This window comes from Staurois parvus, unplaced genomic scaffold, assembly GCF_062004578.1.
Source record: "Staurois parvus isolate SC_StPar_1 unplaced genomic scaffold, SC_StPar_1.0 ptg002079l, whole genome shotgun sequence".
Taxonomy (NCBI): Eukaryota; Metazoa; Chordata; class Amphibia; order Anura; family Ranidae; genus Staurois; species Staurois parvus.
This window is the reverse complement of record NW_028319875.1, coordinates 20,164-39,846: the sequence shown is the minus strand read 5'-3', so window position 1 is coordinate 39,846 and position 19,683 is coordinate 20,164. Positions and strand designations below refer to the sequence as shown.

At 50.2% G+C, this 19,683-nt stretch overlaps 1 protein-coding gene and 1 pseudogene across 1 annotated transcript in view; one reads left to right on the top strand and one right to left on the bottom strand.

Moving 5' to 3' along the window:
* LOC149432855 (T-cell differentiation antigen CD6-like) overlaps window positions 1-19,683 on the top strand; it is a gene marked incomplete at its 3' end in the record, with an annotated part of 69,989 nt that overhangs the window by 37,830 nt on the left and 12,476 nt on the right. The window contains exons 6-10 of the mRNA XM_089664865.1: window positions 2,616-2,744; window positions 3,711-3,797; window positions 5,215-5,289; window positions 7,761-7,862; window positions 16,190-16,261. Coding sequence (XP_089520991.1) covers window positions 2,616-2,744; window positions 3,711-3,797; window positions 5,215-5,289; window positions 7,761-7,862; window positions 16,190-16,261 — 465 coding nt within the window. The remainder of the gene's footprint in view (window positions 1-2,615; window positions 2,745-3,710; window positions 3,798-5,214; window positions 5,290-7,760; window positions 7,863-16,189; window positions 16,262-19,683) is intronic.
* Window positions 1,799-1,956, bottom strand: LOC149432856 (U2 spliceosomal RNA; annotated as a pseudogene).

Sequence of the window (19,683 nt, the reverse complement as noted above, 5' to 3'; positions counted from 1 at the left end):
ACCAAACATCCCCGCAAACAGGAATGATGGTGGAGCCCCCTACTGGACACTGATAAAAACAGATTTTTATTTTTTTTTATTCAAGTCTGCAAACGTGCAACTATAGACGTAAAAACCCGTAAGTGTTCACAAAAAATGTGCAAGTGCAAAACACCACACGAAAAAGTGCACTTAGGGGTGTGCTGTGTCCCACCCCTAAAGGGGCTTGGACCGCTTACCCTGATCCCCCGGGGCACGAAGCTCCTGACGGGGACAAGGTTCCCAATTGGTCCTCCTGGCCAAAAGGCCTGGTGGACCACCGTTCCTTGTGTCCAGCCGAAGCCGGACACACAGTACTTGGTCAGGGGGCTCTCCCGAAGAAAAGCCCCCTAGGGATCAGGGGAGGAAGGAACCAAAAGGCCACACATCCTCCCCCTAGACTTCAGGGTAGGCCCGAGGACCCACACCCTCCATCCGTGAAAAACACACGCATAAGTAACAGAAAAAGTGACAAACGTGGGAGGTGAAATAAATTAAATAAATAGAAAATAAAAAAGTGCCAAATTGTGCCCTGGCTAGGCCCTGAGGCCTGTAGCAAAAATTGCCCTGGTCCTAGCCAAAAGGCCTGGTCCTTAGGGCGCTGTGCAAAAAGAATGTAAAAACAGTGACCATGTGCCATCTTCACACCGTGGGGTCCCACACCCAGGTGTTACTAGTGGCACCCCTGAGAGCGTCTACTCAGGGGGCACCGAGTTTGCGGACTTTCTGCCTCCTCAGCCCCTGGCCAGACCAAGGTAGATCCGTCCAAATCAGGAGGTACTGGGTCTTTCCAGCTTTCCCAGAGGAATTACTCCCGAGGCCCCAGAACGAATCATGGCGCTCCCTGGTTTCTGTCCCTCCGGTACAAGCCTTCCGGACCCCCATCATACCAGTGAGGGTACTATACAACAGCCATCCCCGCAAAGCTAGAATGGCCGGGAGCACCCCCACTGGGCACTGATAAGAACAGATTTTTTTTTTTTTTTTTTTTTCCGCAAACGTGCAACTATAACGAAAAAACCCGTAAGTGTTCACAAAAAAAGTGCAAGTGCAAAACACCACACGAAAAAGTGCACTTAGGGGTGTGCTGTGTCCTACCCCTAAAGGGGCTTGGACCGCTTACCCTGATCCCCCGGGGCACGAAGCTCCTGAAGGGGACAAGGCTCCCAATTGGTCCTCCTGGCCAAAAGGCCTGGTGGACCACCGTTCCCTATGCCCAGCCGAAGCCGGACATCTAGTACTAGGCAAGGGGACTCTCCCGAAGAAGAGTCCCCTAGGGATCAGGGGAGGAAGGAACCGTATGGCCACACATCCTCCCCCTAGACTTCAGGGTAGGCCCGAGGACCCACACCCTCCATCCGTGAAAAACACACACATAAGAGCAAAAAAGTGACAAACGTGGGAAGTGCATAATAAATAAAGAGAAAGAAAAAATAAAAAAGTGCTACCGTGCCGAATTGTGCACAGACCAGGCCCTGAGGCCTGTAGCAAAAATTGCCCTGGACTTAGCCAAAAGGCCTGGTCCTTAGGGCGCTGTGCAAAAAGATGTGTAAAAACAGTGGCCAAGTGTCATTTTCACACCGTGGGGTCCCACACCCAAGTGTTACTAGTGACACCCCTGAGCGCGTCTCCCCAGGGGGCACTGAGTTTGCGGACTTTTTGCATCCCCAGCCCCTGGCCAGACCAAGGTAGCTTGCTCAAATCAGGAGGTACTGGGTCTTTCCAGCTTTCCCGGAGGAATTACTCCCAAGGCCCCAGAACGAATCATGGCGCTCCCCGGTTTCTGTCCCTCCGGTACTAGCCTTCCGGACCCCCATCATACCAGTGAGGGTACTATCCAACCAACCCCACAAAGACAGAGTGGTCGGGAGCACCCCCACTGGACACTGATAAGAACAGATTCTACACTTGATCTCAGCCAAAAGGCCGAGAAGCGATAGATCCACTACACACATTATGCCAAGATGTCCCTCCGGCCCTAACTACATGGAAAGGGTAGCTGGTATAATTCACGGCCAGACAGGTACCCAGGGAAGTGATATAACCCTCCTGGTTCCTTCTAAACCCAAGAGGGGCGCCTCCTTAGTCCTGGGTCCATAGTCGGTGGGAAGGAGGGTTGCCCCCAGGCTCCTTTAGGAGCCCAAGTCATGGTGGTTTCCATGACAGTATAATTTGCATATTCGGCATCTCAAAGCAGCGTCCGCTCATTCCACACACCGAGAGAAATATTCCAGCCATGATAGTGGCTGCTTATTATCTTCAATGGGGGGCAATGCTCCTCCATCCATTCACCACACACATCACCTTCTGGACTGCAGAATGCTTCCCCCATGTCAGGGTGGGTGTGGATTCTGGGTAGTTTAGGTAAAAAAGACAGTGAAACTGAATATAAGGAGACTTCTCTACAGAAAAGTCCAATTTACTGCCACATATTCTGCCCCAGTTTGTCTTGTGATGGCGGCTTCTGGAATGGAAAGGGATCTATGAGGCTTTTATGTCCTGCAAGCTATGATACGGCTCACAGGCATAGTGCTAGGTGCGGAGATCCTTTTAGATTTCTGGCTTTATGACACTCATCCCAACTCTTTGTGTCTTAGGGTCCCCCCCTGTCCGCAGTGACTCCACCCATCTGTATTTCATTATCGTATGCGCTCTCCTACTCAGCCTACTCCTCATGTCTGTCCTCGTCTTCACAATCATCATCTGGAGACTCCGAATAAAGCACAGTAAGGAATACTATATGGTGGAATTGTATACTGTTTAGAATAATGGCTGTGATTACAAAGAGGATAGCTGAAGACCAAGATTAGAATATCTGAGGATCTGGCTAGGACCAGGGTTAGGTTTTATTAAGGATTAGGTTTATGTGAGGGTTAGGCAGAGAACTTGGGTTATAGTCTGGTTTAGGTTAAAATCTAGGATTACCGTTTGTGGCCAGCATAAGGTTAGCATTTATATTAAGGAGCAGGGTCAGGGTTAGGCTAAGGACCAGGTTTGGGGTTATGCTTAGGACCAGGTTTAGGATTAGCCTGAGGAGCAGGTTTGGGGTTATGCTTAGGACCAGGTTTAGGGTTAGCCTGAAGACCAGTTTTAGGGTTTGCCTGAGGACAAGGTTTAGGGTTAGCCTGAAGACCAGGTTTAGGATTGGTCTGTGGACCATGTTTAGGGTTAGGCTGAGGGTCAGGTTTAAGGTTAGCCTAAGGACCCTGTTTAGGGTTAGCTTGAGGTTTAGGTTTAGGCTAAAAACCAAGTTTAGGGTTAGGCTAAGGACCAGGTTTAGGGTTTGCCCGAGGACCAGGTTTAGGGTTTACATGAGGACCAAGTTTAGGTTTAGGGTTAGGGTGAGGATCAGGTGTAGGGTTAGGCTGAGGACAGATGTAGGGTTAGGCTAAGGACCAGTGTTAGAGTTAGCCCGAAGACCAGATGTAGGGTTATGTTGAGGACCATTATTCGTGTTAGGCTGAGGATCAGGGTCAGGGCTAGGCTGCACATGAGGTTTAGGGTTTGAGTGAGGACCAGATTTAGGGTTAGGCTGAGGACTAGATGTAGGGTTATGCTGGAGACCAGGCTTAGGGTTAGGCTAGGGTTAGGGTTATCAAGGTCATGGCTAGGCTGGGGGCTTGTGTTAGATTGAAGGGCAAGGTTAGTGGTTATTGCATGACTTGATTCTAGTTTGTGTTTTTTTCTCCCAGAATCCTCAGAGCGGAATCCATCACTGATCAGACACAATGATTACAGGGACTTCAGAGCCTCTACGCTGAGACTGACCGAGCCCCCAGGTCAAGAGACATGGCCTCTATGGGGGAGGGCAAGGCGGTAAACAGGATGGCCTCTATGGGGGAGGGCAAGGCGGTAAACAGGATGGCCTCTACGGGGGAGGGCAAGGCGGTAAACAGGATGGCCTCTACGGGGGAGGGCAAGGCGGTAAACAGGATGGCCTCTATGGGGGAGGTTAAGGCGGTAAACAGGATGGCCTCTGCGGGGGAGGGCAAGGCGGTAGACAGGATGGCCTCTATGGAAGGGGAAGGCGGAAGACAGGATTGCCTTTATGGAGGGGGGGCAAGGCGGGAGACAGGATGAATTTAATGGGGGTTAAGGCAGGAGACAGGATTGCCTCTATGAGGGGATAAGGCAGGAGAAAGGCAGTTCTCTATGAGGGGCTCAGGCAGGAGACAGGATTCCCCCTATGGGCAGGATAAGGCAGGGGAAACATGGTTCTCAATGAGGGGCTCAGGCAGGAGAGAGAATAGCCTCTATGAGGGGGTCAGGCAGAAATCAGGATGGCCTCTATGGGGGGCTCCGGCAGGAGACAGGATTCCCTCTATGGGCGGAATAAGGCAGGAAAAACATGGTTCTCTATGAGGGGGTCAGGCAGAAATCACGATGGCCTCTATGGGGGGCTCAGGCAGGAGATGGGATGGCTTTAATGGAGGGTTGAGGCAGGATTGCCTCTATGGGGGATAAGGTGGGAGACAGGATGGCCTCTATAGAGGGCCCAGGCAGAAATTAGGATGGCCTCTATGTGAGGATAATGCAGAAGTCAGAAAGGTCTTTATGCTGGGCTTTAGGAGAGATTGGATGGCCTCTATTGGGGGGTTCAGGGAGGAAATAGGATGGCCTCTATGGGGTTGTTCAGGGAGTAGATAGGATGATCTCTATTGGGGGGTTCAAGGAGGAGATAGGATGGCCTCTATTGGGGGGTACAGGAAGGAGATAGGATGGCCTCTATTGGGGGCTTCATGGAGGAGATAGGATGGCCTCTATTGGGGGGTTCAGGGAGGAGATATGGCCTCTATTGGGGGGTTCAGGGAGGAGACAGGATGGCCTCTATTGGGGGCTTCAGAGAGGAGATAGGATGGCCTCTATTGGGGGCTTCAAGGAGAAGATAGGATGGTCTCTATTGGGGGGTACAGGAAGGAGATAGGATGGCCTCTATTGGGGGGTTCAGGGAGGAGATAGGATGGCCTCTATTGGGGGTTTAGGGAGGAGATAGGATGGCCTCTATTGGGGGGTTCAGGGAGGAGATAGGATGGCCACTATGGGGGGCTCAAGAAGGAGACAGAATGGCCTCCATGGAGGGGTGCATAAAGAGAGACAAAATGATTTTTTTATGTTAATTTTACAAAATTAAATATTTCTGATCTACATTCCACTGTCACAGCTTTCTTCTAAATAATTAGTACCTCTATTTTTTAGATGATCCTCTACAGATCCCAATACTTTATATTGGTCATGTCCCGCCAAGCCCACGTACACGCAACATGGAGCCAGGTAGGTAGCAGTGTGCAGTCTTGTATTATATCCAGTGAGTAGAGGACAGGTGTAGCAATACGCTGGGCCACATGTCTGTTAAAGATGGCGAAACAAACACACATAACTAAAGACAATATTCCATCTCTAGCTTTATGACCTGCCAGAGGACAGGGATGGTGTGCCAGCTCCGGGTCTGCACACCGAGAATGGAAGTCCTGGCAGAGGACAGGGAAGGTGTGCCAGCTCTGGGTCTGTACACCTAGAATGGATGTCCTGGCAGAGGACAGGGAAGGTGTGCCAGCTTTGGGTCTTTACACCGAGAATGGAAGTCCTGGCAGAGGACAGGGAAGGTGTGCCAGCTCCGGGTCTGTACACCTAGAATGGATGTCCTGGCAGAGGACAGGGAAGGTGTGCCAGCTTTGGGTCTGTACACCTAGAATGGATGTCCTGGCAGAGGACAGGGAAGGTGTGCCAGCTCCGGGTCTGTACACCAAGAATGGAAGTTCTGGCAGAGGACAGGGAAGGTGTGCCAGCTCCGGGTCTGTACACCTAGAATGGATGTCCTGGCAGAGGACATGGAAGGTGTGCCAGCTCCGGGTCTGTACATCTAGAATGGAAGTCCTGGCAGAGGACAGGGAAGGTGTGCCAGCTCCGGGTCTGTACACCAAGAATGGAGGTCCTGGCAGAGGACAGGGAAGGTGTGCCAGCTCCAGGTCTGTACACCTAGAATGGACGTCCTGGCAGGGGACAGGGAAGGTGTGCCAGCTCCAGGTCTGTACACCTAGAATGGATGTCCTGGCAGAGGACAGGGAAGGTGTGCCAGCTCCGGGTCTGCACACCGAGAATGGAAGTCCTGGCAGAGGACAGGGAAGGTGTGCCAGCTCTGGGTCTGTACACCTAGAATGGATGTCCTGGCAGAGGACAGGGAAGGTGTGCCAGCTTTGGGTCTTTACACCGAGAATGGAAGTCCTGGCAGAGGACAGGGAAGGTGTGCCAGCTCCGGGTCTGTACACCTAGAATGGATGTCCTGGCAGAGGACAGGGAAGGTGTGCCAGCTTTGGGTCTGTACACCTAGAATGGATGTCCTGGCAGAGGACAGGGAAGGTGTGCCAGCTCCGGGTCTGTACACCAAGAATGGAAGTTCTGGCAGAGGACAGGGAAGGTGTGCCAGCTCCGGGTCTGTACACCTAGAATGGATGTCCTGGCAGAGGACATGGAAGGTGTGCCAGCTCCGGGTCTGTACATCTAGAATGGAAGTCCTGGCAGAGGACAGGGAAGGTGTGCCAGCTCCGGGTCTGTACACCTAGAATGGATGTCCTGGCAGAGGACAGGGAAGGTGTGCCAGCTCCGGGTCTGTACACCGAGAATGGAAGTCCTGGCAGAGGACAGGGAAGGTGTGCTAGCTCTGGGTCTGTACACCTAGAATGGATGTCCTAGCAGAGGACAGGGAAGGTGTGCCAGCTCTGGGTCTGTACACCGAGAATGGAAGTCCCGGCAGAGGACAGGGAAGGTGTGCCAGCTCTGGGTCTGTACATGTAGAATGGATGTCCTGGCAGAGGACAGGGAAGGTGTGCCAGCTTTGGGTCTTTACACCGAGAATGGATGTCCTGGCAGAGGACAGGGAAGGTGTGCCAGCTCTGGGTCTTTACACCTAGAATGGATGATCTCTCAGAGGACAGGGAAGGTGTATCAGCTCTGGGTCTGTACACCTAGAATGGATGTCCTGGCAGAGGACAGGGAAGGTGTATCAGCTCTGGGTCTGTACACCTAGAATGGATGTCCTGGCAGAGGACAGGGAAGGTGTATCAGCTCTGGGTCTTTACACCTAGAATGGATGATCTCTCAGAGGACAGGGAAGGTGTGCCAGCTCCGGGTCTATACACTGAGAATGGATGTCCTGGCAGAGGACAGGGAAGGTGTGCCAGCTCCGGGTCTGTACACCTAGAATGGATGTCCTGGCAGAGGACAGGGATGGTGTGCCAGCTCCGGGTCTGTACACTGAGAATGGACGTCCTGGCAGGGGACGGGCAAGGTGTGCCAGCTCCGGGTCTGTACACTGAGAATGTACGTCCTGGCAGGGGACAGGGAAGGTGTGCCAGCTCTGGGTCTGTACATCAGAAGTCCTGGCAGGGGACGGGCAAGGTGTGCCAGCTCCGGGTCTGTACACTGAGAATGGACGTCCTGGCAGAGGACAGGGATGGTGTGCCAGCTCTGGGACAATTTTGTAGGACAGTAGTAACATAAACAAGCCGAATGGTCTCATCTGAAGGTGAATTCAGGTATCAGACACCTGGCGCCATCGTTGTCTCAGACCCCTCCACCTAATCACTCTGATTGGGAGGATATACAGACAGTGTATGTCAGATCAGAGCTCAACCATCCAATGGCCGTCCACTTGTGTTACTCCAAGTTGTAGAGGGGAAGATACCAATCTGCACCAAGCATTACCATTGTCCTTCATTGGGGATTCCTGATCTCTTGTATTCCAGTTCCAGCCACCATCCCATGTGTGCCCCCAACAGCAGCCATGGACGATGAAGAAGATTACGGGTTCAGCAGCACCCCACCCAAGCTGCTCGCCACGTTTCAGGGTGAGTTTATATTCCTTTTACACTTTTCTATCGGGTTTGATAATGAGAAGACAGATTGTGCCCGAGCCACCAACCAGGAAATTATTAGACTCATACTCTTTAGATGTCCCCTCCCCCACAGTCACACACTATTATTATACATTTATATAGCTCTGACATATACCACAGCGCTTTACAGAGAACACTGAGCCAGTCACATCAGTCTCTGTACCAGAGGAGCTCACACTTTAATGTCCCCTCCCCCACAGTCACATCAGTCTCTGCACCAGAGAGGTTGGTTGTGCTGTAGCTCTCCCTCTCCAGACACTAGGGGGCCAGGCCTGCTCACCTGAACCTGGGAGGGTGGAGGTGTCAAACACATTTGATGTGTTATCTGAGGTGGAGGATGAGGGATCTTCAGGGGATGAGTCTCTGGTTTCCATGGAGGAGGAAACACAGAGGACTATGAAGCGTGTAGGGTCTCCAAGTAGGGAGGGGGGTAAGCAGGCTAAGAAACGGGTACCTCGATCATCCTGATGGCGGTTCCCACTCCTTTGAAGGTGGCGACCATTAATGTCTCCAGCATAAAATCAGTAAGCGCTCGTAACATGGCCTTATCTTTGCTCAGCAGGTTGGATGCTGACATTTTCTTTTTGCAAGAGACCAGGTTGTCCAGTTTGGGGGATGTCCATATGGCGAAGAAGGAGTGGAGGCGCGGCCCCTCCTTCTGGTCTCTTGCGGCCGAGCCTTACACTGGAGTTGCGGTACTTTTTTCCGGCATGGTAACCTGTCGGCGGATTATTGAGGTAGAAATGGGGAGATGCATGGTCTTAGACGTCTCCATGGGGGGGCAGGACCTGTGCCTGATTAACATCTATGGGCCCCAGACAAAATGGGACAGGAAATGTCTCTTCATGAAGATCAAGCCTTTCCTTTTTACAGCCCAGCAAGTTGTCTTCGGTGGTGACTTTAACACCGTCACTAGGACTAAGGACAGGAGAGGGACCGGAGTCAGGCTGGACTGTGACGGCTAGAGAGGCAGGTCTGGTTGATGTGCACATTCATTGCTGCCCAGACGACACGGGATTCACTTTTCAGCGAGGTTCTAGTCAGAGTAGATTAGATGGGTTTTTTTTAAAGGGGAACTCCGCCTTCTCGGCACCAGTGTGTCAGGCGGTGGAGTTTTCCGATCACTGTATTGCCTGTGGCTCTGAGTGGCCCCGATAAACCACCTAAGGGGAGGGGTACCTGGAAGCTGAATTCGGCACTCCTGGACGATGAGAAGGTGAGTCAATCCTTTGAGGATTGTTTTCAGGCACAGGTATCAATCATGGACGTTTGCAGCAGTAAGTCCGAGTGGTGGGAGCTTACAAAACGAAGGATCGTTGGGTTCAAGGCCATATGAAGGAATAAACAGCTTGATAAGTATGTCACCTACCAGCGTCTGCGGAGGAAGCTCGATCGGCTTGTCTCCAATAATGGAGATCCAGAAGCGATCTCTGAGGTTACACTCCTCCTCAGGCAGTGTCAATATGACAGGCATGCCTCTTTGGTTCTGGAAAGGGATTATGGGAAATATCACTCGCCCGACCCTTACCAGAACTGCAAACAAGGTAGAGCAGTGAAGTCAGTTGTAGGCCTGGTTGACAGTACGGGTTCCCTGACAAAGTCCAAGTCGGGGATCCTGGAAACCTCCAGGTCATATTATGCTGACCTCCTGGGTAGGAGGGACCTCGATCGGGCGAGCATGTTGGGTTTTCTGGACTCTACTCCAGGACTGGGAAATGGCAGTTCTCCTGTGAGTCCTGGGTAGGAGGGACCTCGATCGGGCGAGCATGTTGGGTTTCCTGGACTCTACTCCAGGACTGGGAAATGGCAGTTCTCCTGTGAGTCCTGGGTAGGAGGGACCTCGATCAGGCGAGCATGTTGGGTTTTCTGGACTCTACTCCAGGACTGGGAAATGGCAGTTCTCCTGTGAGTCCTGGGTAGGAGGGACCTTGATTGGGCGAGCATGTTGGGTTTCCTGGACTCTACTCCAGGACTGGGAAATGGCAGTTCTCCTGTGAGGTGACAGAGGACATCACGGCAGATGAGGTGGTGAAAGCTATTGATCAGCTTGCCATGAAGAAGTCGCCTGGGCCAGACGGATTGACAGCCGAGTTTTATAAGCACTTTAAGGTCACTCTGGCCCCATATTTGGTGGAGGTTTTTAATGGCTGTCTGAGAGAGGGTCCGCCCTCCCCCTCCATGTCTGAGAGAGGGTCCGCCCTCCATGTCTGAGAGAGGGTCCGCCCTCCCCCTCCATGTCTGAGAGAGGGTTTGCTCTCTCCCTCCATGCGACAATCTGCAGTGATTCTTCTGTCAAAGGGTAAGGATTCTTTGAGAATTGAGAATTGGCGGCCCATTAGCCTTCTCAATGTTGATAGGAAGATACTGGCAAAGATCATTTTCTGGCGTTTATCGTCTGTTGCGGGCAATTTACTTTCTCGCCATCAGCACTGTTCGGTTCAGGGAAGAAGCACTTTTTCAGCAGTGTTAGCTGTCCGGGAGGCCCATGAGCGGTGCAGGGCTGCAGGCTGGGGAAAGTTCCTGCTGGCATTGGATCAGGCCATAGCTTTTGATTGAGTCAATCATGAGTACCTATGGCTGCTTCTTGGCAAGTATGGCCTGGAGGGGGGCTTCATCGATTGGCTAAAGACCTTATACAGAGGGGTTGAAAGCTTCATGCTTGTGAATGGTTGGATTGGACAGCCCTTTGAGGTTGGCTCAGGTGTACGTCAGGGGTGTCCTTTGAGTCCTCTGCTATATGCGTTTGTAATCGATCCCTTCATTCGGAGGTTAGAGAGAGGACCGTTGTGTGGAGTTCCTTTGGGCATTCCTGGGGAGCCCCCTCTGAGGGTCGTGGCCTATGCTGATGACGTGTCTCTTTTCATCTCCGGGACGCAGGAGGCAGAGGAGGTGGCCTTGGTGATGGAACAGTATGCTGAGGCAGGAGGAGGAGGAGGTGGTCTCGGTGATGGAACAGTATGCTGAGGCAGGAGGAGGAGGAGGTGGTCTCGGTGATGGAACGGTATGCTGAGGCAGGAGGCGGAGGAGGTGGTCTTGGTGATGGAACAGTATGCTGTGGCAGGAGGCGGAGGAGGTGGTCTCGGTGATGGAACGGTATGCTGAGGCAGGAGGCGGAGGAGGTGGTCTTGGTGATGGAACAGTATGCTGTGGCAGGAGGCGGAGGAGGTGGTCTCAGTGATGGAACAGTATGCTGAGGCAGGAGGCGGAGGAGGTGGTCTTGGTGATGGAACAGTATGCTGAGGCAGGAGGCGGAAGAGGTGATCTCGGTGATGGAACAGTATGCTGAGGCAGGAGGTGGAGGAGGTGGTCTCGGTGATGGAACAGTATGCTGAGGCAGGAGGAGGAGGAGGTGGTCTCGGTGATGGAACAGTACGCTGAGGCAGGAGGTGGAGGAGGTGGTCTCGGTGATGGAACAGTATGCTGAGGCATCTGGCTCAAAGATCAATCAGGATAAGAGTGAGGTTTTCTGGATGGGAGAGGAAGGCGAAGGCTTTACCCTTCCGGACGCCTTCCCAGAGCTCCAGCAGGAAATTAAAGTTTTAGGCATCAGATTTGGTCCCGGTGATTACGGCCTTGCAATTTGGGTAAGCAGGCTACAAGATGCCGATGCCAAGGTGGCCAGCTGGAAGGATTCGAAACTCTCTTACAGGCAAAGGATTGACCTGATTAAAACTTACCTGATCCCGGTATTTCTGTATGTCAGCTTTGTCTGTGTTTTGCCAGTGTCTGTCTATCTGAGGATCTACAGTTTCTTTCTGTGGAGCTGGGAGAATGGTGGGCCAGTGAAAAGCCTGAGGTCCTACATGGTAAGCTCCCGACTTATGTTGCCCCGTGTCTGAAAATGCTTTGGCAATGGCGAGTGACGGTGGAGGAAATTAAGTCTCTTCCTAGGAAGGCCCTGGAGGGGAAGGTTGTTGAATCCACCTTTAGCGAGCCATTGGCCTTGAGGGATTGCCCAGGGAGGGTCTGCGTTTGATGAATCTGGAGAGAATCCCTTTAAAGTTTTAGGATTTGGCCTGGCTCTCATTCCATGGCAGACTCTATGTGAAGGGCAACCTGAAGCATCACTCTGCGGAGAACCGTGGTTGTCCAAGAGTGGAGTGCGGTGGGGTGGAGGAGACGATGGACCATTTCTTGCTTCAGTCTAAAAGCGGGTGGGTGGAGCTCTGGGGATCCCTTTCCTTTCCCGCTTGAGTTATGCGGAGTGGTCTTAAGGTGCCTTTCAGACTCACTGGGACTTTGATTTTGAGACCCTTTTTCTAGTTAGCTTAGTAGTCCGTTACTACATGTGGAATGCACGGTGTCAGGTTTCCTCCTGCCAAGGTGGTGGTGAACAACATTCTGGGTGAGGTTGGGAAGATTCGGGGTCTTAAAAAGGACAGGTGGCGACCGGGAGCCTGGACAAAGGCGTGGAGGAATGTCAGGTCGCTGTAGCTGCTGTCTGTCAGTCTCTGGGGGCGTGGCTTCTCTTTCTGTCTTTTCATGCCCCCTAGATTTTTGTAACATCAGATTTTTGGAAAAATGCTGCATGCATGGGATCAATGTATGGGATCAATGTATGGGATCAATGCGTGGGATCAATGCGTGGGATCAATGCGTGGGATCAATGCGTGGGATCAATGCGTGGGATCAATGGATGGGATCAATGGATGGGATCAATGTGTGGGATCAATGTGTGGGATCAATGTGTGGGATCAATGTGTGGGATCAATGTGTGGGATCAATGCATGGGATCAATGTTTCATCATTTCTTAGCCTGAGGGGGTGTTTAGGTGACAGTCGGGTTGTGTTTAGGTGAAGGTCGGGTTGTGTTTAGGTGACGGTCGGGTTGTGTTTAGGTGACAGTCGGGTTGTGTTTCGGTGACAGTCGGGTTGTGTTTAGGTGACAGTCGGGTTGTGTTTAGGTGAAGGTCGGGTTGTGTTTCGGTGATGGTCGGGTTGTGTTTGGTGACAGTCGGGTTGTGTTTAGGTGAAGGTCGGGTTGTGTTTAGGTGACGGTCGGGTTGTGTTTAGGTGACAGTCGGGTTGTGTTTCGGTGACAGTCGGGTTGTGTTTAGGTGACAGTCGGGTTGTGTTTAGGTGAAGGTCGGGTTGTGTTTCGGTGATGGTCGGGTTGTGTTTGGTGACAGTCGGGTTGTGTTTAGGTGAAGGTCGGGTTGTGTTTAGGTGACGGTCGGGTTGTGTTTAGGTGAAGGTCGGGTTGTGTTTAGGTGACTGTCGGGTTGTGTTTAGGTGAAGGTCAGTCTGTGTTTAGGTGAAGGTCGGGTTGTGTTTAGGTGAAGGTCAGTCTGTGTTTAGGTGAAGGTCGGGTTGTGTTTGGTGACAGTCGGGTTGTGTTTAGGTGACAGTCGGGTTGTGTTTAGGTGAAGGTCGGGTTGTGTTTAGGTGAAGGTCGGGTTGTGTTTAGGTGAAGGTCGGGTTGTGTTTGGTGACAGTCGGGTTGTGTTTAGGTGAAGGTCGGTCTGTGTTTAGGTGAAGGTCGGGTTGTGTTTCGGTGAAGGTCGGGTTGTGTTTAGGTGACGGTCGGGTTGTGTTTAGGTGACGGTCGGGTTGTGTTTCGGTGAAGGTCGGGTTGTGTTTAGGTGAAGGTCGGGTTGTGTTTAGGTGACGGTCGGGTTGTGTTTAGGTGAAGGTCGGTTTGTGTTTAGGTGAAGGTCGGTTTGTGTTTAGGTGACGGTCGGGTTGTGTTTCGGTGAAGGTCGGGTTGTGTTTTGGTGACGGTCGGGTTGTGTTTAGGTGACGGTCGGGTTGTGTTTCGGTGAAGGTCGGGTTGTGTTTCGGTGACGGTCGGGTTGTGTTTAGGTGACGGTCGGGTTGTGTTTAGGTGACGGTCGGTTTGTGTTTAGGTGAAGGTCGGGTTGTGTTTAGGTGACGGTCGGGTTGTGTTTAGGTGAAGGTCGGTCTGTGTTTAGGTGACGGTCGGTTTGTGTTTAGGTGACGGACGGGTTGTGTTTTGGTGACGGACGGGTTGTGTTTCGGTGACGGTCGGGTTGTGTTTAGGTGATGGACGGGTTGTGTTTAGGTGATGGACGGGTTGTGTTTTGGTGAAGGTCGGGTTGTGTTTAGGTTACGGTCGGGTTGTGTTTAGGTGAAGGTCGGGTTGTGTTTAGGTGACGGTCGGGTTGTGTTTAGGTAAAAGTCGGTCTGTGTTTAGGTGACGGTCGGTTTGTGTTTAGGTGATGGACGGGTTGTGTTTCGGTGATGGTCGGGTTGTGTTTAGGTGATGGACGGGTTGTGTTTTGGTGAAGGTCGGGTTGTGTTTCGGTGAAGGTCGGGTTGTGTTTAGGTGACGGTCGGGTTGTGTTTCGGTGAAGGTCGGGTTGTGTTTCGGTGAAGGTCGGGTTGTGTTTCGGTGAAGGTCGGGTTGTGTTTAGGTGAAGGTCGGGTTGTGTTTAGGTGACGGTCGGGTTGTGTTTCGGTGAACGTCGGGTTGTGTTTAGGTGATGGTCGGTTTGTGTTTAGGTGAAGGTCGGGTTGTGTTTAGGTGACGGTCGGGTTGTGTTTTGGTGACGGTCGGGTTGTGTTTTGGTGAAGGTCGGGTTGTGTTTAGGTGACGGTCGGGTTGTGTTTCGGTGACGGTCGGGTTGTGTTTCGGTGAAGGTCGGGTTGTGTTTCGGTGAAGGTCGGGTTGTGTTTAGGTGAAGGTCGGGTTGTGTTTAGGTGAAGGTCGGTCTGTGTTTAGGTGAAGGTCGGTCTGTGTTTAGGTGAAGGTCGGTCTGTGTTTAGGTGACGGTCGGTTTGTGTTTAGGTGATGGACGGGTTGTGTTTCGGTGATGGACGGGTTGTGTTTCGGTGATGGTCGGGTTGTGTTTAGGTGATGGACGGGTTGTGTTTTGGTGAAGGTCGGGTTGTGTTTTGGTGAAGGTCGGGTTGTGTTTAGGTGAAGGTCGGTCTGTGTTTAGGTGAAGGTCGGTCTGTGTTTAGGTGACGGTCGGTTTGTGTTTAGGTGATGGACGGGTTGTGTTTTGGTGACGGACGGGTTGTGTTTCGGTGACGGTCGGGTTGTGTTTAGGTGATGGACGGGTTGTGTTTAGGTGATGGACGGGTTGTGTTTTGGTGAAGGTCGGGTTGTGTTTTGGTGAAGGTCGGGTTGTGTTTTGGTGAAGGTCGGGTTGTGTTTCGGTGAAGGTCGGGTTGTGTTTAGGTGATGGTCGGTTTGTGTTTAGGTGACGGTCGGTTTGTGTTTAGGTGAAGGTCGGGTTGTGTTTAGGTGACGGTCGGGTTGTGTTTTGGTGAAGGTCGGTTTGTGTTTAGGTGACGGTCGGGTTGTGTTTAGGTGAAGGTCGGGTTGTGTTTAGGTGACGGTCGGGTTGTGTTTTGGTGAAGGTCGGTTTGTGTTTAGGTGACGGTCGGGTTGTGTTTTGGTGAAGGTCGGGTTGTGTTTAGGTGAAGGTCGGGTTGTGTTTAGGTGACGGTCGGGTTGTGTTTCGGTGACGGTCGGGTTGTGTTTCGGTGAAGGTCGGGTTGTGTTTAGGTGAAGGTCGGGTTGTGTTTAGGTGAAGGTCGGGTTGTGTTTAGGTGAAGGTCGGTCTGTATTTAGGTGAAGGTCGTCTGTGTTTAGGTGACGGTCGGTCTGTGTTTAGGTGACGGTCGGTTTGTGTTTAGGTGATGGACGGGTTGTGTTTCGGTGATGGTCGGGTTGTGTTTAGGTGAAGGTCGGTCTGTGTTTAGGTGAAGGTCGGTCTGTGTTTAGGTGACGGTCGGTCTGTGTTTAGGTGACGGTCGGTTTGTGTTTCGGTGATGGACGGGTTGTGTTTCGGTGATGGTCGGGTTGTGTTTAGGTGATGGACGGGTTGTGTTTTGGTGAAGGTCGGGTTGTGTTTTGGTGAAGGTCGGGTTGTGTTTCGGTGACGGTCGGGTTGTGTTTCGGTGACGGTCGGGTTGTGTTTTGGTGATGGACGGGTTGTGTTTAGGTGATGGACGGGTTGTGTTTTGGTGAAGGTCGGGTTGTGTTTCGGTGAAGGTCGGGTTTGCTGAGATGCATTATAAAGATGATAATGATAGTAAAATATAATTGGTTCTGTTTTTTCCCGGCATAAAAAGCTGTTTCCTGTTTTCTATGCTGAAGTAAGCTATTTTTGTTTAATTATTTATTATTATTTATTTTTTTTATTCTGTATATATGTAAATGTGTTTTTTTTATTATGTTGTATGTAAGATTTTTCGTAAAGAAAAATGTACAGTCTAATGTCCCCTCCCCCACAGTCACACACTATTGATATACATTATATAGCTCTGACATATGCAGTCAGGTTGACTCTGAAGTTGGACTTTTTCAGACTCTGTGCGGGAAGACGCATTCTCAGCTCCTCCTCCTCCTGCGATGACTGAACACAACGACTTTGAGAAGTGTAAGTGAATGATGTCATAATATGGAATGATGAGAGTTTTAGGTGATGTGTAATATAAGGGAGGGGACTTCATCCCACCATCTCCTCCATGAGGGAACCACATCACAATACATCCCACTGGATCTCGGATTTCACTTTTCACATGAGCCTGTCGAGGGACCATGGTGTGTAAACTACCAATTCAGTTCCTGGCCAGGACACCATGTGCATGGAGTTTGCGTGTGCCCCCTCCATATACACCATACTATACCCTCTGTATACACCATCCCCTTCATATACACCATCCCATCCCCCCATATACACCATCCCATCCCCCCATATACACCATCCCATCCCCCCATATACACCTTCTCATCCCCTCCATATACACCATCCCATCCCCTCCATATACACCATCCCACCCCCTCCATATACACCATCCCACCCCCTCCATATACACCATCCCACCCCCTCCATATACACCATCCCACCCCCTCCATATACACCATCCCATCCCCTCCATATACACCATCCCATCCCCTCCATATACACCATCCCATCCCCTCCATATACACCATCCCATCCCCTCCATATACACCATCCCATCCCCTCCATATACACCATCCCATCCCTCCATATACACCATCCCATCCCCTCCATATACACCATCCCATCCCCTCCATATACACCATCCCATCCCCTCCATATACACCATCCCATCCCCTCCATATACACCATCCCAATCCTCCATATACACCATCCTACACCCTCCATATACACCATCCCATCCCCCCCCATATACACCATCCCAACCCTCCATATACACCATCCCACCCCCTCCATATACACCATCCTACACCCTCCATATACACCATCCCATCCCCTCCATATACACCATCCCAACCCTCCATATACACCATCCCACCCTCTCCGTATACACCATCCCAACCCCTCCGTATACACCATCCCATCCCCTCCATATACACCATCCCATCCCCTCCATATACACCATCCCATCCCCTCCATATACACCATCCCATCCCCTCCGTATACACCATCCCATCCCCTCCGTATACACCATCCCATCCCCTCCGTATACACCATCCCATCCCCTCCGTATACACCATCCCATCCCCTCCGTATACACCATCCCATCCTCTCCGTATACACCATCTTAACCCCTCCGTATACACCATCCTACACCCTCCATATACACCATCCCATCCCCTCCATATACACCATCCCATCCCCTCCATATACACCATCCCAACCCTCCATATACACCATCCCACCCTCTCCGTATACACCATCCCAACCCCTCCGTATACACCATCTCATCCCCTCCATATACACCATCCCAACCCCCCCCCCGTATACACCATCTTAACCCCTCCGTATACACCATCTCATCCCCTCCATATACACCATCCCATCCCCTCCATATACACCATCCCAACCCTCCATATACACCATCCCACCCTCTCCGTATACACCATCCCAACCCCTCCGTATACACCATCTCATCCCCTCCATATACACCATCCCAACCCCCCCCCCGTATACACCATCCCCCCCGTATACACCATCCTATCCCCTCCATATACACCATCCCATCCCCTCCGTATACTCAATCCTATACCCTCCATATACACCATCCCATCCCCTCCGTATACTCAATCCTATACCCTCCATATACACCATCCCATCCCCTCCGTATACTCAATCCTATACCCTCCATATACACCATCCCATCCCTCCATATACACCATCCCATCCCCTCCGTATACTCAATCCTATACCCACAGTTGATCCAGAGGAAAGAAAAAACCCATATATCACGATCCAGTCTTTTCCAGTGGGGAAAAAACTCCTTCCTGCACCCCTAGGAGGCACTTGGACATTCCCTGAATGAACTCCCCCTGGTATTATTTCCTATAAATGTTATATCCAGTTATATTCTGTGTATCCAAGAAAGAATCCAGGACTTTCCTACAGCAATCCACTGAGCTGCCACAACCAACCCTGGAGGGAGTCTATTCCACATTTTCACAGCTCTTACTGTGAAGAATCCTTTCCATGTTTGGAGATGACATTTCTTTTCCTCCAGATGTAAAGAGCGCCCCCTTGTCCTCTGTGATGACATGAAAGTTAAGACCTCTACAACAGCCTTTTTCAGTCAGGGTGCCCGGGTGCTCTGGGGTGCCATCTGGGTTGTTATGGGATGTTGTGGCAGAATACCTAAAAATTGCCTCAAATTGCCCAAAATATAGTCAACAAGCTGGCTTTGTCTGTTACACAAATCCTCGGGTTTTATTGTGCAGCATTACAACTAGAGATGAGCGAATTTTTCAAAAATTCGATTCGCCTGATTCGCCGAATTTTCCGAAAAAATTCGATTTGATTCGAATTTATTCGCTGCGAATTTTACTTATAAAAGGGTGTTTCTAGGCTTCAGAGAGCCTTTATATTAGTGCAGAACACTGTACCTTTAATTTAAATGCCCTTGGAGTCTGCTGGGGAAGAGAAATAATACTGTCAGTCAGTATGACATGCAGATGAGTGCCGTCCATCTTAGAATCACCGCACACTTCACTCATTTGGCCAGTCACGGGGCACGACGAAGAAGAAGGAGAAGAAGAAGAAGAAGAAGAATGAAAAGAATGAAAAGAAGAAGAAGAATGAAAAGAATGAAAAGAAGAAGAAGAAGAAGAATGAAAAGAATGAGAAGAAGAAGAAGAAGAAGAATGAAAAGAATGAGAAGAAGAATGAAAAGAATGAAAAGAAGAAGAAGAATGAAAAGAATGAAAAGAAGAATGAAAAGAATGAAAATAAGAATGAAAATAAGAAGAAGAATGAAAAGAAGAATGAAAATAAGAAGAAGAATGAAAAGAAGAATGAAAAGACTGAAAAGAAGAATGAAAAGAAGAATGAAAATAAGAAGAATGAAAAGAAGAATGAAAAGAATGAAAAGAAGAAGAAGAATGAAAAGAAGAATGAAAAGAATGAAAAGAAGAATGAAAATAAGAAGAAGAATGAAAAGAAGAATGAAAAGAAGAATGAAAATAAAAAGAAGAATGAAAAGAATGAAAAGAAGAATGAAAAGAATGAAAAGAAGAATGAAAATAAGAAGAAGAATGAAAGAAGAATGAAAAGAAGAATGAAAAGAATGACAAGAAGAATGAAAAGAAGAATGAAAATAAGAAGAATGAAAATAAGAAGAATGAAAAGAAGAATGAAAAGAATGAAAAGAAGAATGAAAATAAGAAGAAGAATGAAAAGAAGAATGAAAATAAGAAGAAGAATGAAAAGAAGAATGAGAAGAATGAAAATAAGAAGAAGAATGAAAAGAAGAATGAAAAGAATGACAAGAAGAATGAAAAGAAGAATGAAAATAAGAAGAATGGAAAGAAGAATGAAAAGAATGAAAAGAAAAATGAAAATAA